At 26.7% G+C, this 19202-nt stretch overlaps 3 protein-coding genes across 4 annotated transcripts; 2 read left to right on the top strand and 1 right to left on the bottom strand.

Annotated features, from left to right (window-relative positions):
* Window positions 1–5521: 5521 nt before the first annotated feature.
* Window positions 5522–10048, bottom strand: LOC112687405 (kinetochore protein SLK19-like). 2 transcript variants are annotated; one of them, XM_025560095.1, is made up of 10 exons: window positions 9237–10048; window positions 7758–7908; window positions 7543–7681; window positions 7281–7456; window positions 6998–7150; window positions 6567–6666; window positions 6316–6498; window positions 6015–6245; window positions 5790–5938; window positions 5522–5695 (listed from the first exon to the last, which is right to left on the bottom strand). In XM_025560095.1, the coding sequence occupies exons 1-10, from the start codon at window positions 9244–9246 to the stop codon at window positions 5554–5556; spliced, it is 1434 nt and encodes a 477-aa protein (XP_025415880.1). In that variant the 5' UTR covers window positions 9247–10048; the 3' UTR covers window positions 5522–5553. The 2 variants fall into 2 exon arrangements, with proteins under 2 accessions (XP_025415880.1, XP_025415879.1); XM_025560094.1 differs by lacking the exon at window positions 9237–10048 and adding an exon at window positions 8657–9214.
* A 2523-nt stretch (window positions 10049–12571) lies between these two features.
* On the top strand, window positions 12572–14245 carry LOC112687488. Its single transcript, XM_025560216.1, has 2 exons — window positions 12572–13407; window positions 13968–14245. The coding sequence occupies exons 1-2, from the start codon at window positions 12619–12621 to the stop codon at window positions 14130–14132; spliced, it is 954 nt and encodes a 317-aa protein (XP_025416001.1). The 5' UTR covers window positions 12572–12618; the 3' UTR covers window positions 14133–14245.
* A 2380-nt stretch (window positions 14246–16625) lies between these two features.
* On the top strand, window positions 16626–19174 carry LOC112687438 (jmjC domain-containing protein 5). Its single transcript, XM_025560154.1, has 7 exons — window positions 16626–16847; window positions 17215–17357; window positions 17429–17582; window positions 17648–17800; window positions 18596–18813; window positions 18920–19017; window positions 19084–19174. The coding sequence occupies exons 1-6, from the start codon at window positions 16733–16735 to the stop codon at window positions 18956–18958; spliced, it is 822 nt and encodes a 273-aa protein (XP_025415939.1). The 5' UTR covers window positions 16626–16732; the 3' UTR covers window positions 18959–19017; window positions 19084–19174.
* Window positions 19175–19202: the final 28 nt, after the last annotated feature.

Here is a 19202-nt window from a genome sequence, read left to right as displayed (position 1 = left end):
AACCACATTTTGTATTATACTATACTTGTTGCATATCGCAGGTCTTAAATATTTTATTTAATTTTCCAAAGTTATCGGCTATCGTTATTATCAACAATTAAATTGTATTCTTCAGAGTATAATAGATATACGTTTTCTCTTTGCTGTACTGCTTGGTAACATTTAAATATTACATTTAAAACACCGACATAGGTATAGACATTGGTCACACGAGCGTGGGAAAAAAGAACTACGTTTCTGAATATCCCCGTTATTGAATAATTTAAACTTAAATATCGCTGGTCACACTCGTAACGTCATGTCAGTTAGGTAATTTTGTTCGACGACGAATACGTTCCACACATGTTAGGATGTTCGTCATTCGATTTCCCTAACACCCGTGTGACCCCAATTTAAGGTTTACGAGCACAGAATAGATTAAATTTGCGATAAAAACCAATTCTACACAATAACTGTTGGTGTTTTTTCATAGTTGCGTTCAATGTCGTATAAATTATCATTATCATAAATTCTTATTCTCCGTATAAAATATGCAAACATATTTCAGACGGCGCTATGTATAGGCAATCGAGAGACAATTATTCAAAACGTGCAATATTGTTTCCTATCGTTAGCAATCATGGTCAATTTTTTACAATCGTTAATTTTTATTTTACAACACTTGATAGAATACGTGATAGTTCAGCTATCAATTTTTAAATTTATCTATAGATATTTTTGTTAATAATAAATTAATAATCCGTATAGTTGTTACACAATTGAGCATTGAGGCTTCAACAGCAAATACTATTAGCTATTAGATGTTACATATTTGATGTGTTAGGTGTTAGATTTAAAATTACAATATTACATATGAAATATTATACAGGTGAAGTTAGATGTAAATTAAGATTTACTATTATAATATTTGTGATACTTAATAATGTGACTATTTTCATAGTTTGTTTTTCGCTAAGTACTTTTACTATGTTGGATAGCGTATTCAGGTCGGTGCGTATTGAGGTAAATTGTGTACACTCCTCCACTATGTGTTCGACAGTTAATGATAAGTGGTATGTGTTGCATATTGGTTTGAGGATTTTTTCTAATTAAGTATGAGTGTTTGAGAAAAAAGTGTTCATTCTAATCTTCTACAAATTTAAAATAATATAAAATAGTATAGTTTCGGGTTTATCCGAAAACATTTTTATGCAATATCATATAACATACATTATATAATATATATATAAATATGAATTTTTTAAATTTTAAACAGAAAACTTATCACGACCCAATCTTAAAGCTTATGCGACCCAAAATTGGGTCACGACTCACCAATTGAAGATCACTGCTCTAATTAATTTATGTTTATAAAAATGTACTAGGGCCAATCCTTTGCCTTTTTCCGACAAAAGTATTATTATATCCATATTAAAAAAATAGAAAGCACACTGGTGATTGAGTACTACATAAACTGAATTATTTCTTTAATAATTTTAGAATCGTAACTATCGTAATTATTTTATATTTTCACCCAATGCTAAATATCTAAAATGACAGTATACTACGGACAAAATTAATATGTATTAAATTAAATTAATCGGTAACGTTGCCGATAAAGCTAGGTTTGGCTCTCAGCTTACCACTAGTTTAAGTTTATTAATAAGTATCTTAATAATTGGTGTAATGATACGTGAAGAATATAAGTTATAACATTTCGGAAATGTGAAGGTGGCAATATTGCATAAAATATTAAATTATGTTGCTGAAAAAGTATATGCTCAATCGTTCTTCACCGATCCGCATAACTATGGAACTGATTATTAGTTAATAATTATACATAGATTATTATATACACTTTATTTTAACGTTTTTTTTTCTTATGATGAACAATGGAAGATGTTACTGAATCGTTTAAACATGCATACTATAAATAAGCCTTTAAATAACACAAACGAGCACATTATATTATTATTAAATGCGTGTATTTATCTACAGTGCCTACTGAAGGGATGTGTGAATGGTACAAACGCATTGAATCTCATTAGAAAATAATTTTGTAATTAAAAAATATACAAAATTAATAACAAAAACAGATGAAGGAAATATCAAATCAAATTCATTGGAGCATTTATATTTTGTTCGGTGTTCTATTTATCGCGCTATGATATGTATTTATATAAACAATCTTACTGATTGCATAAGAAGTATGGAAGAAAGTATTCCCGAGGTTAAAATATATATATTATGATTTTTGTTTTTAAAAATTTGACCGGAAACAGTTAACAATATGATCGTTAATTCTCACTATGGGTCACTTCTACCTTCCGCGGGTGGGTTGATTTAAGGCGTGTCACACCAACTCGCAGTGTCAGGTGGAAGTTGGAGCCCACGCGTGACTAGGCATCCGGTAGTCTTCTATCATCTTGGGCGTTAGGTAGTCTAAGGAGGTTGAACTGCTTTAGAGACGGGCAAGCGACTGACGTCCAATATTCTATAGGTAGGATTTAGCGATAATACATTTTAATTTTTAGCGGATGCGTGTCTTGCGACGGATCATATTAAAATAATTATTTTGTTTTAAAATATATCACGAAGTTGCAATTACGTTACGGTCAAGAACAAGATAATGCATGAATTATACATAATTAAATAGACCATTAATGGATAAAAACGAGTGAACTAGAATTTAAAAATTGTATAATCCATATAAAAGTAATATTAATCTATTACCTATATTTATTACATTATAAAATTAGGGGTATCGTTTTTTGTACATGAATATTAATATACCTGTTCACGCAGGGCTGGCTCAAGCAAAAATAGTGCAATGGGCAAAATTAAATTTTGTCGCCTTTAAAAAAAATTAAGTTCTTATTTTAACTTAGCCTCTTCTCCTATTTTGTGTCACATATCTACATAAAATTTTATTTTATTTTTTATTTTATGTATAACATTATGTGTAAAAAAACTTAAAAATGATTATTAAGCAAAACCCATCACTATCAGGACTATCAAAAATCGCGGAAGTGATTGTGTGGTTATTAATATTATTGAAATAATTGAAAACGCCCAACGTAGGCCGTGCCTAATATTAAGCAGGATACCAAAAAGTTTTTTGTTAATGTTATTATTATAACGTTAAACTATTCAAAAAACGATTGAAATCCATAACAGATAAGATATCGGCAAACGTTAAACGATGAAACCGGATAACAGATAACATATCGGTAAACGATAAACGATTGAAAACGGATAACGAATCAGAAACGAAAAACATTTAAAATTAATATCGAATAACGTAACAGAAATCAATTAACGATTGAAACTTAAATGAAATTGTCATGGAAAAATATTTCTATGAGTAAAATAGATTTGGAACGTAGTTATTTTTGTATAATTGACTTAAATTACTAGGTAATCTAAATAAAATAAATGTAAAAGGATATTTAAAACCACAACAAATTTATCAACTAATAAAACATAAATAAGCATTACCAATTACAATTTATAAATATGCTTTCTGAAATTACGTTCAATATTGTCGGCGGGGAACCCGTATAACCTACCTCATTAAAAATATTTTCAGTAATAATGTCTCCCCTACTAAAGTGCCGCTCTGAGCAGGTGCCTAGCTCACCTATACCTTGAGGCGGCCCTGTGTTCACGTGAATGAAACAAAATAAATCACGTATTATTAATACACATGAATTAACAAATACATTATGACTTGAACACGTATCTGAATCATATGCACGTAAACACGTGAATTAGTGTATTCACGTATATTACTATTTATTATAATTTCTTATATTATTATTTATTAATACATTATTTATTATTACATTATCAATACGTTTAAATTTGTTTCGTGTAGTGCTATATGTACCAATTAACATTAAATTATTAACGCCATAGGTATATAAAACATTGGTTATTATTATTATTTACTAAGTGTACTTAAACAGTTATAATTATTATTATTAGTGTTATTGATTATTAGACTATTTTAACCTATATCCATGTGTAAGTTTTGTATGACCAATTATGGGTTAATCTATGTGTTAGTTGTAGTATTATTATTATTATTTTAAACTAAGGAGAAGTACCAGACTTTAATGGAATTTAAAGTTAATTTAATAAATAATGATTATCATGGATTAATTTTTTTCTGTTTGGTTTATTACACATAAATTCAATTTATTCACATTTTTTTTTTTATTACATAATTTTTTCTGAAGTCAGGATTTTTTTTTTTTTTTTTGTTAAATTATTATTTTATATTTCATTTGCTTTTTCTTTTTCAAAAAAAAAAAAAAACAAATTATTATAATGCATTTTTATATTGCGAACCAGTGGCGGATCTACGGGGGTAGATATGGGGGATAGATCCTCCCCCCTCGTGGGCCGAGAGTTAAAAAAATTTTTTTTGCAACCAATTAAATTTTTGCATGCACAATTTAAATAAAAACTATTTTTTTATTATTCCGTTTTCATTATTTCGTAACCAAGAAGGATACACTAGTATACATTAGTATCTAACTTCATATCAGATTACGAATATATACCTCGTACTTATATCATGACCCAGGATACAGCCATAGAGTAATGGTACAATCATCAAGTAAAATTAAATTTTATTTTGTAAATTTAATAGAATAAAGCTTATATACCTATGCATATTATGCACGAAAATATTTTATATCCCTACCCATGATAAAATCCTAGATTCGCCACTGTTGCGAACGATTCACTCGACTATTGATATAAGTAAACCAATTGAATAATATATTTGAGTGCATGACATAGCAGGTAGTCGGTGACTCAAGAAATTCACAGTTTACGTGATAATATAAATTCACAGATTCACGTGATTATACAAATTCACTGATTCACGTGAATAAAATTATAAATACAAGTGTAAAATTAAACAACAGGTCACATAAAATTAAATTTTAATTTTACGCGAACAAGTGAAATGAGTTCTATTTAATAAATGCATTTGGTTTGGATTATTATAAATACTAAAAGGATTTTAACAATAATTTTTAAAAAACTGTTTATCAAAATCGAGGGTCAACCACCAAAATATTTTCACCATTTGATAATTTATACACACAATACCTACTGTATTACTTTTTTAAAATAACATATGATCTTTTTAATTTATTATTTTTAATTATGCTTGGAATACATAGATTTTATATTTTGAAAATATTAAGATTTATAACAAACGTTTATTATTAAAAATTGTTTATAATTTTTATGATTATACAAAATGTAACTTGAAAAGAAAGTTATGAAAAGAGGATAATTTATAAATCCACTTATATAAAAGGTAGCTCTTTTAAAACAAAAACAATTGACTGGGTCCAATAAAACTTAGCATTAGTATTGTCTACCTATATTTTTTGATTTTATTTATTATGTCTTTTTTTATATTTTAATAATATGTTAATTTTAATATTATATTATTTTATATTTCATTACACAGCTACAGATATCATACAAACTAGGTAAAACTAATAAAAATACTTCAGACTTGAAATAAATACTAATTATATTTCAATGAAATTATTTGGATATTGGTAATAGATCCAAATAATTAGAGTTCATCATATCTTGTCGTAATTTACGTAAATCAATTAAAAGTGTTTTTAATTTTTCTTCATCTTGTTTTTGTTCCACTAAATTGTTCGATAAAATATTTTTTATACTAAAATCAATATAAAATTAAATTATAATACAATTACTTATTTTTAAAATACAAATTTTTTTTTATTTTCAAATTATAAAATATAATCACTCACTTTTGTTTATTATTTACTAAATGTTCATTGGTTTTTATGTCATGAAGTTTTGTGTACATTTGATTGATTTTTCTAACCGATGCAATCCATCGTTCTTTGAAAAGCATACAAGACTTATTAGCTTCTTCATATTTATTCTCTAAATTTGACTAGACATGAAATTTTTATATTATTACTAATACACAAAAAAAAAAAAAAAATCTGAAATACATTTTAATTACGTACAATAGTTTTTTCTAAATGTTTTACTCGTAAATCACAAGTTAAATTAATATATTCTTTTAGCTGTTCATTTTCATTTCTTAATAAAATATTAGTTTTTTCTAGATCATGCAATCTAGTTTCCAATTGAGTATTTTTATCACTGAGTTCATTAATAATTTGTGCATTCGAAGACTGACATTTTTGCACTAAACTAATATATTTATTATCCATACTCTCTCTATGATTAGAAAACTAAAAAATATCAATAAATATTATTTTAACGGACAAAAAATTGTTAAAAACACAGAACTGAATGACGTACTTCAAGTTCTTTAGCTGTAACAATTGCGTCTTTTTCTACAACCATATCAGCTAATACATCTACGTTTTCAGTTAATGCTTTACATGTTGATACCGCTTGAGTAAGTTCTTCTTCAATATGTTTTCTTTCTTCTAACCATTTATTATTAAATTGTTTAAAAAGTTCTTCTTCTTTAATTTTCAACTATATAATAGAATAAAAAAATATTATAACTCAATTATAAATAATAATAAAATATACAATAATATAACATTTTCATTAAATAAAATCATTTGTTCCTTTTTCCAATGTTCTAATTCTTCATTTCTTTTTTTTTTTAACTTTTCTTGCATGTCAAAATTGAATACATTTCTGAAATAATTTTTTTTTCTTTTTTAATATAATTACATTTAATAGATTAATTAAATTAAGTTTATTATTTAATAATATATAGATTCAAATTAAGTTTTAAATTTAATAGGATACAATACACTGAATGTTCATTTGTCAGGGTGAATATATCATATTATCATATTATATACATTATCCAAGAAGTCATTAATTATAAATTAATACATAATGTGCTGTATTAAATAGAACTTGAAGTTAAAAGCAAATATTTATTTACATAGCAGATTCTAACTTTAATATTGGATATAATTGAATGAATATTAAAACATATCTCAATTTATTTCTAACTTACGGTGGTTCATTTTTTTCTCGAAAATTTTCTATTAGTTCTGATGTACTAATATCAGAATTTTTTATATCAATTTCAATGTTTTCTGATTTATTAACATCATCATTTTGTAAATTGATTTCAATATTTTCTTTAATAAACTTATTTTTTTCATCTATAAAGAAATAAATATACAATATGAAATATACTTATGTACCTAATTTATAAGAACATTGTACAATAGAATCTGTAATAAAATTTAAGTTAAGCAAACATACAATGATAATAGTTATGTTATACCTACCTTTTTTTTGGATAATTATTATAATCATTTATACAATTATTTTCTGTTATTTTCAAGTTTTGATTGTTTTTAGACAAAGCTTCAACATCTTTAACATTGAAATCTTCAATATACAAAGACATTTTAAGATTATAACTACAATTTTTTGATCCCAATAATTTATAAGATTTTACTTCTATCTACAATTATAATTAAATTATTAATATTGTATTTATTAAAAAATAAGTTACCAGATAATGTAAAAAATAAAACCAATATAACTTACACGATCATTTGATGTTGGATTCATAGTTTGTGCTTCTTTCACTTTTAACATAAGATAACCAAGTCTTATATTTGCATTAAATTTATTATTAGGTATATTATAGCAATCTATTCTTATTGATGCATTGGACATTTTTAATCTTATATAAAACAAAAATTAACTTTAAAATACAGAAAAATAATTGGTTTCTTGAAAAAAATAAATATTATTCTTACTCTTTTAGAGTAGTATTATCCATACTCCATACAATTTCAGAGGCAAATTTTAACACATTGTTATTACCAGGAATTATCTTAGTTTCTAATCTTTTGTTCATTAATGTTCCATGTACCACAATAGATCCTTTGATCAAAGCAAATCCATAGCCTAATAAATAACAATACACAAGTAAAATAAATTATTACTATTGTAATTATTTTTTATCATTTAATTTTCTTCCATTTAAACCTTATTTATATGTTTAAACAGTACAGTAAAAAAGAATGGCTAAGAAGTAAAGTATTTAACATTACAAGGTGTTTTATAGAGTTAGTTCCAAATAAAAAATTTTGTTTTGATCATTATTTTTGAATTTGTTGTTAAACTTAAACAGAAGATAAAAATTTTGTTATTTGAAAATGAAAAACAATAAATAATTTGATTTTTTCTAAAAACATATTTGCTTAAATTATAATTTTATACTGAGTAATAATCATTAAAAATTGAACATTCAAGTTTTAAACAAATGTATGTATATTATATTTTAGGGTACAATAAATCATTTTATTTCAAATAGGAATTGTATGGTGTTTCTATAGCAACAAAGTAAAACAATTAATAAACCTATTTAAATATATTTTATGTAATATTAAGTAACAAAAAAATATAAACAAATATTTAACTCGTACATAAATTTAATTACAAAAAAGTAAAACTTAAGACTTAATATTTTTTTTTCAGTAATAGCTATTTATATAATTAGTTAAAAAATATTAGATTTCCATCAAATATTTAAACGGTAAATCAAATATAAAGTCAATTAAATATTTATAACACATTTTTAGATAAAAAACCTAGAATAAAATTAATTTTTTAAAATATTTTTAAATTCCTTATGTAATTTAAATGTTCAAACCTGAAACTACTTGTAAAATAATCCTTTTATTTGTAAAATTCTTTCCTTGTTGTTTATTTGCCATTTTATATATATATATATATATTGGTGTAAATTCTTTTTTTATGAATTAACTTTCATGTTGAAGTATTGCGTACCCAATAGTAAAGGCAAAGAATAGATTAAATCTATTCTGTGGTAAAAGCATTGATATGAGTATATTTAATTAATGCTACTAAATGAAACCAATAAAAGTATATACTATTAGGTATAAATCAAAAGAATAAATGTCTGATTTTAATTGTGAGTTTTTAAAACTAAAAATTTAAAAGTATGATAATGATACAAATTTATAAAATTATTGTTAAAACGATCAAGTATCAACGATACTTAAAAATTATGAAACCCAAACATAACACTGATATCACAGAATATATTACTGATAGTAAAGAACTGAGAGTGCTGATAAAAATGAAAGGACTGATACGGCTTGATATAATTATAGCACAGGTATCTATATTATATTATAATAATATAATATAATATAGTTAGTATAATATAGATATCTGTGAATTATAGTAAAAAGATAATTCGTTCTTGCCGGGTTGCATACATTGAACTATATGATAATATAGTTATCATATAGTTCAATGCGGGTACGTAACCGCGTTGTCGTTATCGCGCGTAGACGTGTTCCGTTGTTCCGTGTTTTCCAGTTTTTACGTTTCGCCGGATTCGCAAGTCGTGCACCCGGTGCCACAAATTGTCGCGAAGTTCTCGCGTTACGCTTTCGGCGTGATGGCGCTGAGACGTTTTACCGTCGACACGGTCGTAGCTCTCGTGATGAATGCCCTCGGCCCCGTCGTTCTTATCGTCTTGTCCGCTTTCGCGTCAACACGTCCGTTTTCGTGGATCGGCGGCCATCTCGTTGAAACCAAGTTTTCGGTTTTCGTGTCCTTCTCGTCGGCCGTCCGCTAAGTGTCGTTCCCAGCGATCCCATTGCTTTCACTCCTAAGCCACCAGGGCAGTCACTTGGCAACGGCCGTTGTGAACGACGTGGTTTTCATTCGTGTGTCATCGTCATCCGTCGTAGACCCGTCTCTCTTCTTTCGGCACTGTTGTTCAGCGGGGTCGCATGCACTCGGGGTCTGCGATAATTTTCGTATTAGTTGTTGTACTAATCACATCCCCTGTGCAGTCGTATGAAATCCGCCATCGTACACAGTCCCGCTTGAGGATTGGTCGACCATATTTGTTTCATTGTCGTGCAGAGGCCGACGGTCCTAACCGCCGTAGGCACATAATTATTATTATTATTCATAGAGCAACCGCCGTAGGCATATTATTATTAGGGCTTTGGATTTAATACACTAAAGAACCTAAAATATGCAATATTAAATGCCAAAAATTATAGTATAAAATTCATTTAAAATGGTTTTTAATTTAGTTTTTATATTTATATTAATATTAGGTACAGGATATTATACATTATTATACATTACCTATGCATAAATGTTTATTTAATAAAAAATAATAAAAATGTTAATAAAATTTGAATTTTCTACATGTACTAAATGCTATTCACTTTATAAACATTTTTATAATTTTTGTAAGTATTTGTTTTGTTAAAATAATGAAATAAACTTAAATATATTTATTTTCGGGTGCCTTATTCATCTTTAGTCTTTAGAATTTGATTAAAAATACCTAAAAATGAAATAAAAAAAGTAAAATATGACAAAAAAATTCACAAAAGTGATCTAAAAAGTCAAAAAATACAAAATAAAATTTGCATAAATGGAATCGTATTTACATAATTCAAACTATATACTTACCTAACCAATCACCAAAAAAAAAAAAAAAAAGGACTTTCCTACAAATTTACGACCCTAATTATTATTATTATAATTCATAGAGTAGCCACAGTAGGCATTTTATTATACTATTATATATCAGCATTTATAATATTATTTTTTTATACATTTATATTGATTAGATTAATATCATTGTATTCATTTATTTGAGTAATTTATGCTACCTGGTGAACAAACCAGCCCTCATATTATTGTAGGGCATTTACATGGGTCGGCCTTAGAAAATCTGTGGCCCAGTAGGACTATTCTTACTGTCCATATAATCTGGTCAGTCCACCTTTGTATATGTCTGCCAACGGAACTCGGTATCTTGGACGAGTCCGTTTTTGACCAAAACCGTACCCTTCCCTTTTCGGCCGATTCACTTTTCAACAAAATTTAAAATAGGTCGATTCACTTTTCGACCAAAACAAAAATACATTTCAAATAATAAAATAATGATATATAATGTTTGATTATGATGGAAATATTATAATATATTAATGACGATTCAGGGTTTTACTCGCGTAGCGTAATATAGAATATATATTATATAGAAATGTGTTGTATCCTATACAAGATGGGCTGTCATCAAATAAAAATGTTGCATGGTCGGGGATGACCAGTTAAAAATATTGAATTTTTAGGGAAGTTTTTCTACTATCATTGAATATATATTCTACCATAGCTTGGGAGTATAAAAAGAAAAAAGGATCTTAATATAAATAAATATAGATCGGTTCAAATAATTATTTTAAAGGTTAACACATAAATATAACTTACTGGCTATGGACGTCTATATAAGACAATACAGAATTTGACTACTTCAGTTGGTCATCAAGGATTAACTGCTGTTTCTTATACATAAACTGGATATTCTGGCATTAGCCATATGGTAAAGTAGATTAGAGGTGACGTGGTGCCTAATCAGTTTATACAAATATAAACATGCGATGAATAATTGAAAATGTTGATTAATCAAGACTTTTTATTTAACAAATTTTAATAATTTTTTTATATAATATAACATTTTATTAAACTTATATTATATAAATTCATACCTACTATAATTGTCATTTTATAAAAGTATCAAGGCTTGATATTTGAAATTTAATAAAAAAACCATATTAATATAATATTACCTATTCCTAACTGGAAAATATACAACAGCTCCAATTTCATGCCACAATTTATTGTTTTTTCAGGTTTTTTATAATCGGGGTGTCTTATCATTCCATAAAGATGGTTTTCCCTGCACTTCTGTTATGAGAAGTTTTCGACTTGCATTTGTAAAATGTACTTTTTGAGAGCACATGATGTTCTATAAAACACATTTTAATTAATACCAATGCAAAATATAAATACAACGCCCAACAACAACGCTCACAAATCAAGTCGTCTTGAAATATAAACAACGCATCGGCACAGCGCATCGCAAACGCTCAACGCCCGGAATCAGTATGATCACAGTTCTGATAAAATTACCGTGTTTGATTTATTTTTGTCAACGCCCGCCGCTTATCGCCCATCGCTCACCGCGCAATGCTATCAAATGTGCACGCGGCCTACCTGTCCGTCTCGAATATTCTAGAAAAGTTGAGACTATTCTCGTTAATTATCGAACTGTACCCAACAAGAAGTAAAGTATGTAGTAAATATAAATAAATAAACGCCACAATTATATGCTTATATGTCTACATTGAAGTAGTATAAAATTGCTTTAATCCTAAATAGCAGTGGCGTGGCGAAGGGCTATATTTGAGGCACGTGCCTCAGTTTGAGGGGGGGTAGGTGTCCTATCTCACAAGGGACTTGGGCTCTATCTCACACTAAGAAAATATTTGCTAAGTTACCATATATTCATTTTAATACTCGTAATTATAATATTGGATCGTAGTGCAGACGTGCAGTACCTACTAACACTCGCCAGTCGCCACACGGCATACGGATACGGTATCATTTTCCACAACGAGATGGACTTCTCATGACCGTGTCATCATTGTTATCTTTGAAAAATATAAAGCATTATATGCAACTTTAAAATGTTTACTTAAATCAACTGACAGAGTAACATCATCTGGTGCAAAAAATTTCTTGAACGTAATATCATCGTTTGATTTTGTTATAACAATGATATTATTAAGAAAAATATTTTCAATTACAACACCACTATCGAATTACTTACAATCTAAATCAGTAGACTTTATTGAAGCGCTGCGTTTAATCAATACTTCTAAAGAACAATTAGCTAAAATGAGAAGTGACAAAAAATATGAGGAACTGGTAGAGGAAGCAAAACAATTTGCTAACCATCATAAACTAATAGAGGTCAACTTTAAAGAATCAAGAAAACGTGCTAAAAAAATTTTACCTGGAGAAAAAGCTTCAGATGAAATACAGAGCTCATCATTCGACAAGTATCGATGTCATACATACTTTGCAATTTTGGATAAAGTAATTACTTCAATTCAATCTCGATTCAATGACTCTAACAATATATTAAAAGATTTTACACTTTTATCCCCTGAAAGATTAAGGACATTTAAAAATGAAAATCAACAGCTTCCACAAGATAGTTTTACTGACCTAGTGGCTTGGTTACCAGAAATTGATATAAATCAACTACGTAATGAATACATTATTTTTTCTAAAAGTTTTGATGATCTGACATCAGGTATAGATTTACCTACTTTATTACATTGCCCAGAATCTATATCATCGAGTGAAAGTTGTGAAGAAGAAGAAAAAAATATAACTCAAGATGAACAAATTAATATGACAAAAATTGGTGTTAGTACTATTCTTTATACATTGTCCAAGTATGATTTGTCAGCAGCGTTTCCCAATTTGTATATAGCATACAAAGTCTTAGGGACTATACCAGTTACATCTGCATCTGTGGAAAGATCATTTTCTAAAGTAAGTTTGATTTTAAAAATCAATATTCTTCTGCTTCTAAAATATAAATGTTCTCAATCTCTAAGCTTTTAATTAATATCTATATATTTAATTGTCTTGTTTTGTATTATAAAGGTTTGGATTTTAAATCTTGGTAACTTTTATGGGGTGAAAGTTTAAAATGAAAAATAGAGTTTAAGATTTTTGTGAAGGTCTCATAGTATTTATAATAACTTACCTTTTCAGAACTATACAATTACAGTATTTTATAAATTAAACTTATCACTAGGGAGTAGATGTTTATGCTCTAAAAACATTTAAAATATACATGCAATTATGCACTTTAAAGTATAAAAATATGCATCAATAACATTTTTTATTTAATAATAATTTAAAAATAATTAAATTAAATTCATTATTATTAAAATTAAAAATTAAATGTTGAATTTTTTGTTAATCTTAAAATAATATAGTTGGGTATATATTAGAAACCAAGTACTGGCTGTTATTAAAAAATGTGATAAATGCATTAACATCTGCTCCTTACTTATTATTAATTACAATTATTGTATTATTTTCAGGTTAAACTTATTAAGACACGTCTACGTTCTACAATGGGCCAGGAACGTTTGGAAAGTTTAATGTTTTTGAGCTGTGAAAGGGACATCAAAATTGATTATGAAGAGACAATAACACTCTTGGGAAGATCATCTGATGTGTTAAAAAACGCATTATTATTTAAATGAATAAATATATATTTTCTTAAAAAATTTTTTAATGCTTTTTGTGATGGGTTGAGTGGGTGGTGGGTCTGACAATATAACTTGTGCCTCATAACTTAATTAAGTTCGCCACGCCACTGCTAAATAGTATACATTCCGTCCGTATACAGTCCGTTGCTAGGCTGGGTTATTCAGCTAGTCCTAATATATTGTCCATTAAAAAAAATACGTTTTAGAAATTAATGGTTTAAAGATTCTGTAACCACTATATTAGCTTATTTACATTATTCCTGGGCTTTTCTTTTTTTTAATTATTATATATTATTTTTATTTTTTATGAGGAGTAGTGATCTTTAAGACAACAGCCTTCCTATATTATATAAATACGAATACAGTTAATACGTAACACATGAAATAAATAAATACATTTTATATTATCTATAAATGTTATATTATTTTAAATTATTAATCTAATATTTATGAGAAGTACATATATATATATATATACATGTGTGATTACATAATAATAATAAATAATAAAAATAATTTATAAATGTATATTTTCAACACACAGATTATCAATAATTGACTTAACTAAGTACTTTTGTTTAATTAAAATTGTTGAAATATGTCCATGCAATATCATATATACACGTAGCACCTTTTTGAGATATTTTTTTCTTCATTTTAAAAAGAAGAAAAAAATAAGAAAAAAAATTAATAAAAATATATAAAAATAAATTCAAATGTTCCAGCCAAAAAAAGTTCAATTATTAACGTGAAGAATTAAATTATAATTAGTAATATAATTTAGTACATATTATGTCATATTATATTATCACACTTAAGAAAATTTTAATCTAAGGATATACTAGGTAACACACAGCATTATAAATTACTTATAGTTAATGGACCGCTAAAATGAATAATAACGAACGCCAATAAGGATCCGTATCTTGCTATTCAGGATCATAAATAATTCTGGAGACATTGTGCGTATTTTTGTTTTTAAAAGATAAACAATTTTAACGTTTTATCTAATTGCATAAGATAAAATGAGTAAATATTACCACGCGTTTATCCGTTTACACTAATTAAATAAAATATACATATATTATTATTATGTACATAACGATGTCTAGTAATCAAAGGATAACTAAACATAAGATTAACTGACTAATTACAAATTTAGCCAATGCTATTGATTAATGTGAAATTTTCGGTTTTTTTTTTAGCCTCCAATACAAATGGTTAATCTAACCAACCGCTTTCGGCTAATAACTATAAAACATTAGCCATACAATAAAAACTAAATTTAAATTTGTATTCATATCTTGGATAGTTGGACAGAGGTAGACCATGCACGTGGTAAGTAATATTATACTCAGATTTTTCAGCTATGTATTTCGTCTGTTTAAAATCGTATGTTGTCTATTTATCGTCTGTGATCTTAATATTAGGTGTAATTTGAAAAAAAATTAACTCCGAAAATCTATTATATGAAAATGTAATTAAAATAAGTTCTAGTAAAAGGGAAGATAACAGTGGTTCTTTACGTCTGAAAAATATAGCGGCATTATTAATGTAGTGAAGTGCGCGAAATTAGTTGCGATAAAAACATCGTTGAACTAACCGATGCCATTCAGATTGGAGACGAAGGAAAACTCACTGAACCTACGTAAAGGAAAAATTTTATATTACGTGAAAAAATGAAGATTTGTACAAAATATTATACGAAACACATATAAATTTTGAGTACGATGAAAAACATCGAATTATATCAGTCATTATCAGGAGGTCAAGGTTTTCATAAATTTTTTTGTAAAAGTGGTTGTATAAATAAAAAAATTTAAATGTAAAAATTGATCTGTATTACAAGTAATTCAAAAATACCATAACAGTTTAACGTGAAGCAAGGACGTACATAAGGAGGGGTCGGGTCCGGACCCCCATTGAAATTTCTACATACTCAAAGATTTAATAGTAAATAGTATAATAATAGTATATCGTGTATTTTAATTTCCTATTATCTTCAATATACAAAGTTTATAGATTATATAATATACCTATAGTGTATAAGCCATACTATAGTATATTAACAGTAATTTGTTGGTATTGAGTTAAACTATAATTATAATTGGAGATAAAATAAAAATTTTGGACCTCCCCCCACATAAGAAATTCCTGGGTATGCTTCTAACGTGAAGTGATGATTAAATAAAAAAAATGAATTAATCTATTCTATTTTTTAAAGTACGAATAGGTATCTATTTTTAAATTGAAACTTTTCGCGTGACTTATATCGTTACATTACTTGTTTGGGTAATGTTATTTGTTCATTAGTTATATGCAGCTGGATGTTAATTTTTTATGGATAAGGTGGATTAAAATGTTAACATAGCATTGGTTAAAACCAATTGACCGGCTAATCTTTAGTAAAATCGTAAAACACATAAATGGTTAACTGATAATATGATAAGTAATCAGATATACCTCTTAATTTATAGAATGAATATTTTAAGTCATATCAGAACATATTCAAATTTTCTATATTCATACTTGCAATAGAATTTAAAGTACATTGATATTGTATATAGTGTTGTAACATTCTAGTTTAAAGTATTATGAATACAATTTTTGATGAAGTGTTACAACATTTAGATTCTTTTTTAATTATCGAATTTGATTATAGCAATGTTAATAATTCGCTAGATTTTTTATTTCGAAAATCATATAAAGGTAAGAATATGTTGAGAATTAGTTATATATTTTAATTTATTTTCATATTCCTTTTTATCACACAATAGTGCTTTCTGTTAGAAAGCAGTACCCAAGTTACAATTAATAATAACATTGTTGAATATGTGATTTATGAATTTATACTCTTAGAAAATGGATTATTTATAATATAAAATAATATTTTATTAATTTTACTGATTGAGTGTTTATGATGAGTTAATTAATGTTAAAAAAGATTCAATATTTTTTAGGAAAAATTTGGAAATGGGTTTTATAATTTTTAAGTTTGTCTTTTAAAATAGTTTTTATAATTAAGGTAAAAATTTGTTTATATGTTATGATAATTTACAATCAATATTATTTTAAGCTTACCAATCAAATGATTTAACAGTAGCAGTTTTAAGTGTTGAGGCTGTTTTGGAAAAAATATGGGAATCACTTCATACTGGTTCTTGGGCTGATGCTTCAGATTGTATGCGAAAACTTTATTCTCATGCAAGTTTGCTTAAAGTAATTTGAAATATAATAATACATTTTGTGTTGAACCTTAAATATAGTATTAATCTTTTAATTTGATGTAGGCAAAGTTGCTGTTGAAAACTCCTTCCGATGAAAGCATGTTGAAAAAAGCTATCAAAGCAGTTGATATGGGATTGTTAATGGGCAATGCATTCAGAAATGAATTAACTAAAACTGCATCATTACTGTGTTTAATTCTTCAGCAATATTATATTGGTACAAAAATTATTGTGGTAATGTGTTTTTGAAATAAAAATGTTATAATTATGTTTTATTTTTAGAATCTCCTGAATTAGTGTATAATGAAAACAAATTAAGTTATAATAACTATACACTTCATAGAATTGGTGACTATGTTCCAGCATTAAATCAACCATCCTTAGAAACCCTCTCGAGAGATTTTCTTAAACCTAAATTACCTGTTAAAATTACAGGTAAAGTATAACAAAATTTAACTTTATAAAATTATGATATTTACTAATTTAAGAACCAAAACTTTTCGGTTTGTCTGAAGTAGAGAAAGTGACCATTTAGTGATAATTATATAAATTTAGCAGGCTCAAGATTACTTTCAATAATGTATCCAAAAAATTTTTCAGAATACCTGTAACGATGAATTTAATTTTTAACTAATCTAAAGCTGTATTTTTTATTTTTTTGTAATAATTAAAAGTTTTCTACTGGAATGAAACTTGATAAATCGTAAAAAAATGTTCTAAAATATTAGTTTCTAATTTAATAATTATAAATAAGTATATTAGAGCAGCGATTCTCTACCGTGGGGGTCGCATCATGTTAAAAAAAAATATTGAAATTTACATAATTTTTATTTATTTTTTCTATTAATTAACGCCAATCGGCTTTTATAATATATTTATTTTTGTAAAATAAATACAATAATAACAGTTTGGAAAATGTTTTCAATACTTACATTAGAAAAGGGTTATTAAACATATTGTTGTCATTATAGGGGTTGCAAACTCAAAAAGGTTGAGATCGCTGTATTAGAGGATAATGGATAGAATCTGATTATTTTTTAGTGTTAAATGAGTCTTATTAAGACAAGTATTAAACAAAATGTATGCATATATCAATTTAAAGTATACTTTTTTTCTTATTACTTTAACCTAATATAGGTTAAAATAAAAATGAAAATAGTTATTAATAATATCTACCATAAATAACCTTTAGCATTGTAATATTATGTTAATAACTGGACAATATTACAGGTAGTATGAAACATTGGCCTGCTATAAGCAAATGGAAAGATTTAAATTATCTTATAAAATTAGCTGGAGCTAGGTTAGTTCCTGTTGAAATAGGATCATCTTATGCAGATGCTGAATGGAGTCAAAAATTAATAACCTTGGAAGAATTCATCAAGAATCGTATTGTTCAAAAAAATGAAAAACCAGCATATCTTGCACAACATCAACTTTTCAATCAGGTAAAAAAATTAATGATAAAAGAATAACAAGTTATCATCTGTTGCCCATTTTAGATTCCAGAGTTGAAAGATGATATTATAATCCCAGATTATTGTTATTTAACAGATATGGATGGTGAAGAGCCAGATATCAATGCTTGGTTAGGTCCTAAGGGCACTGTGTCTCCTACTCATCATGATCCAAAAAATAACTTTTTAGCTCAAGTAATTTTTAAAAATATTTATATACCTAAATATGTAATTTAATATCTATAGTTGTTTTATATATAGGTGATTGGCTCTAAAGATATTATTTTATACGACCCCAAATGGTCTGAATTTTTGTACCCATATGAAGATAAATTTCTTACGAATACTGCTCAGGTAAATCCAGTAAAGCCAGATTTGAA

The sequence above is a fragment of the Sipha flava genome, unplaced genomic scaffold (assembly GCF_003268045.1).
Source record: "Sipha flava isolate LNK unplaced genomic scaffold, YSA_version1 34_pilon_pilon, whole genome shotgun sequence".
Classification (NCBI taxonomy): Eukaryota; Metazoa; Arthropoda; class Insecta; order Hemiptera; family Aphididae; genus Sipha; species Sipha flava.
Note: the sequence above shows the minus strand (reverse complement) of the source record. Positions and strands in the feature narration are given on the sequence as shown.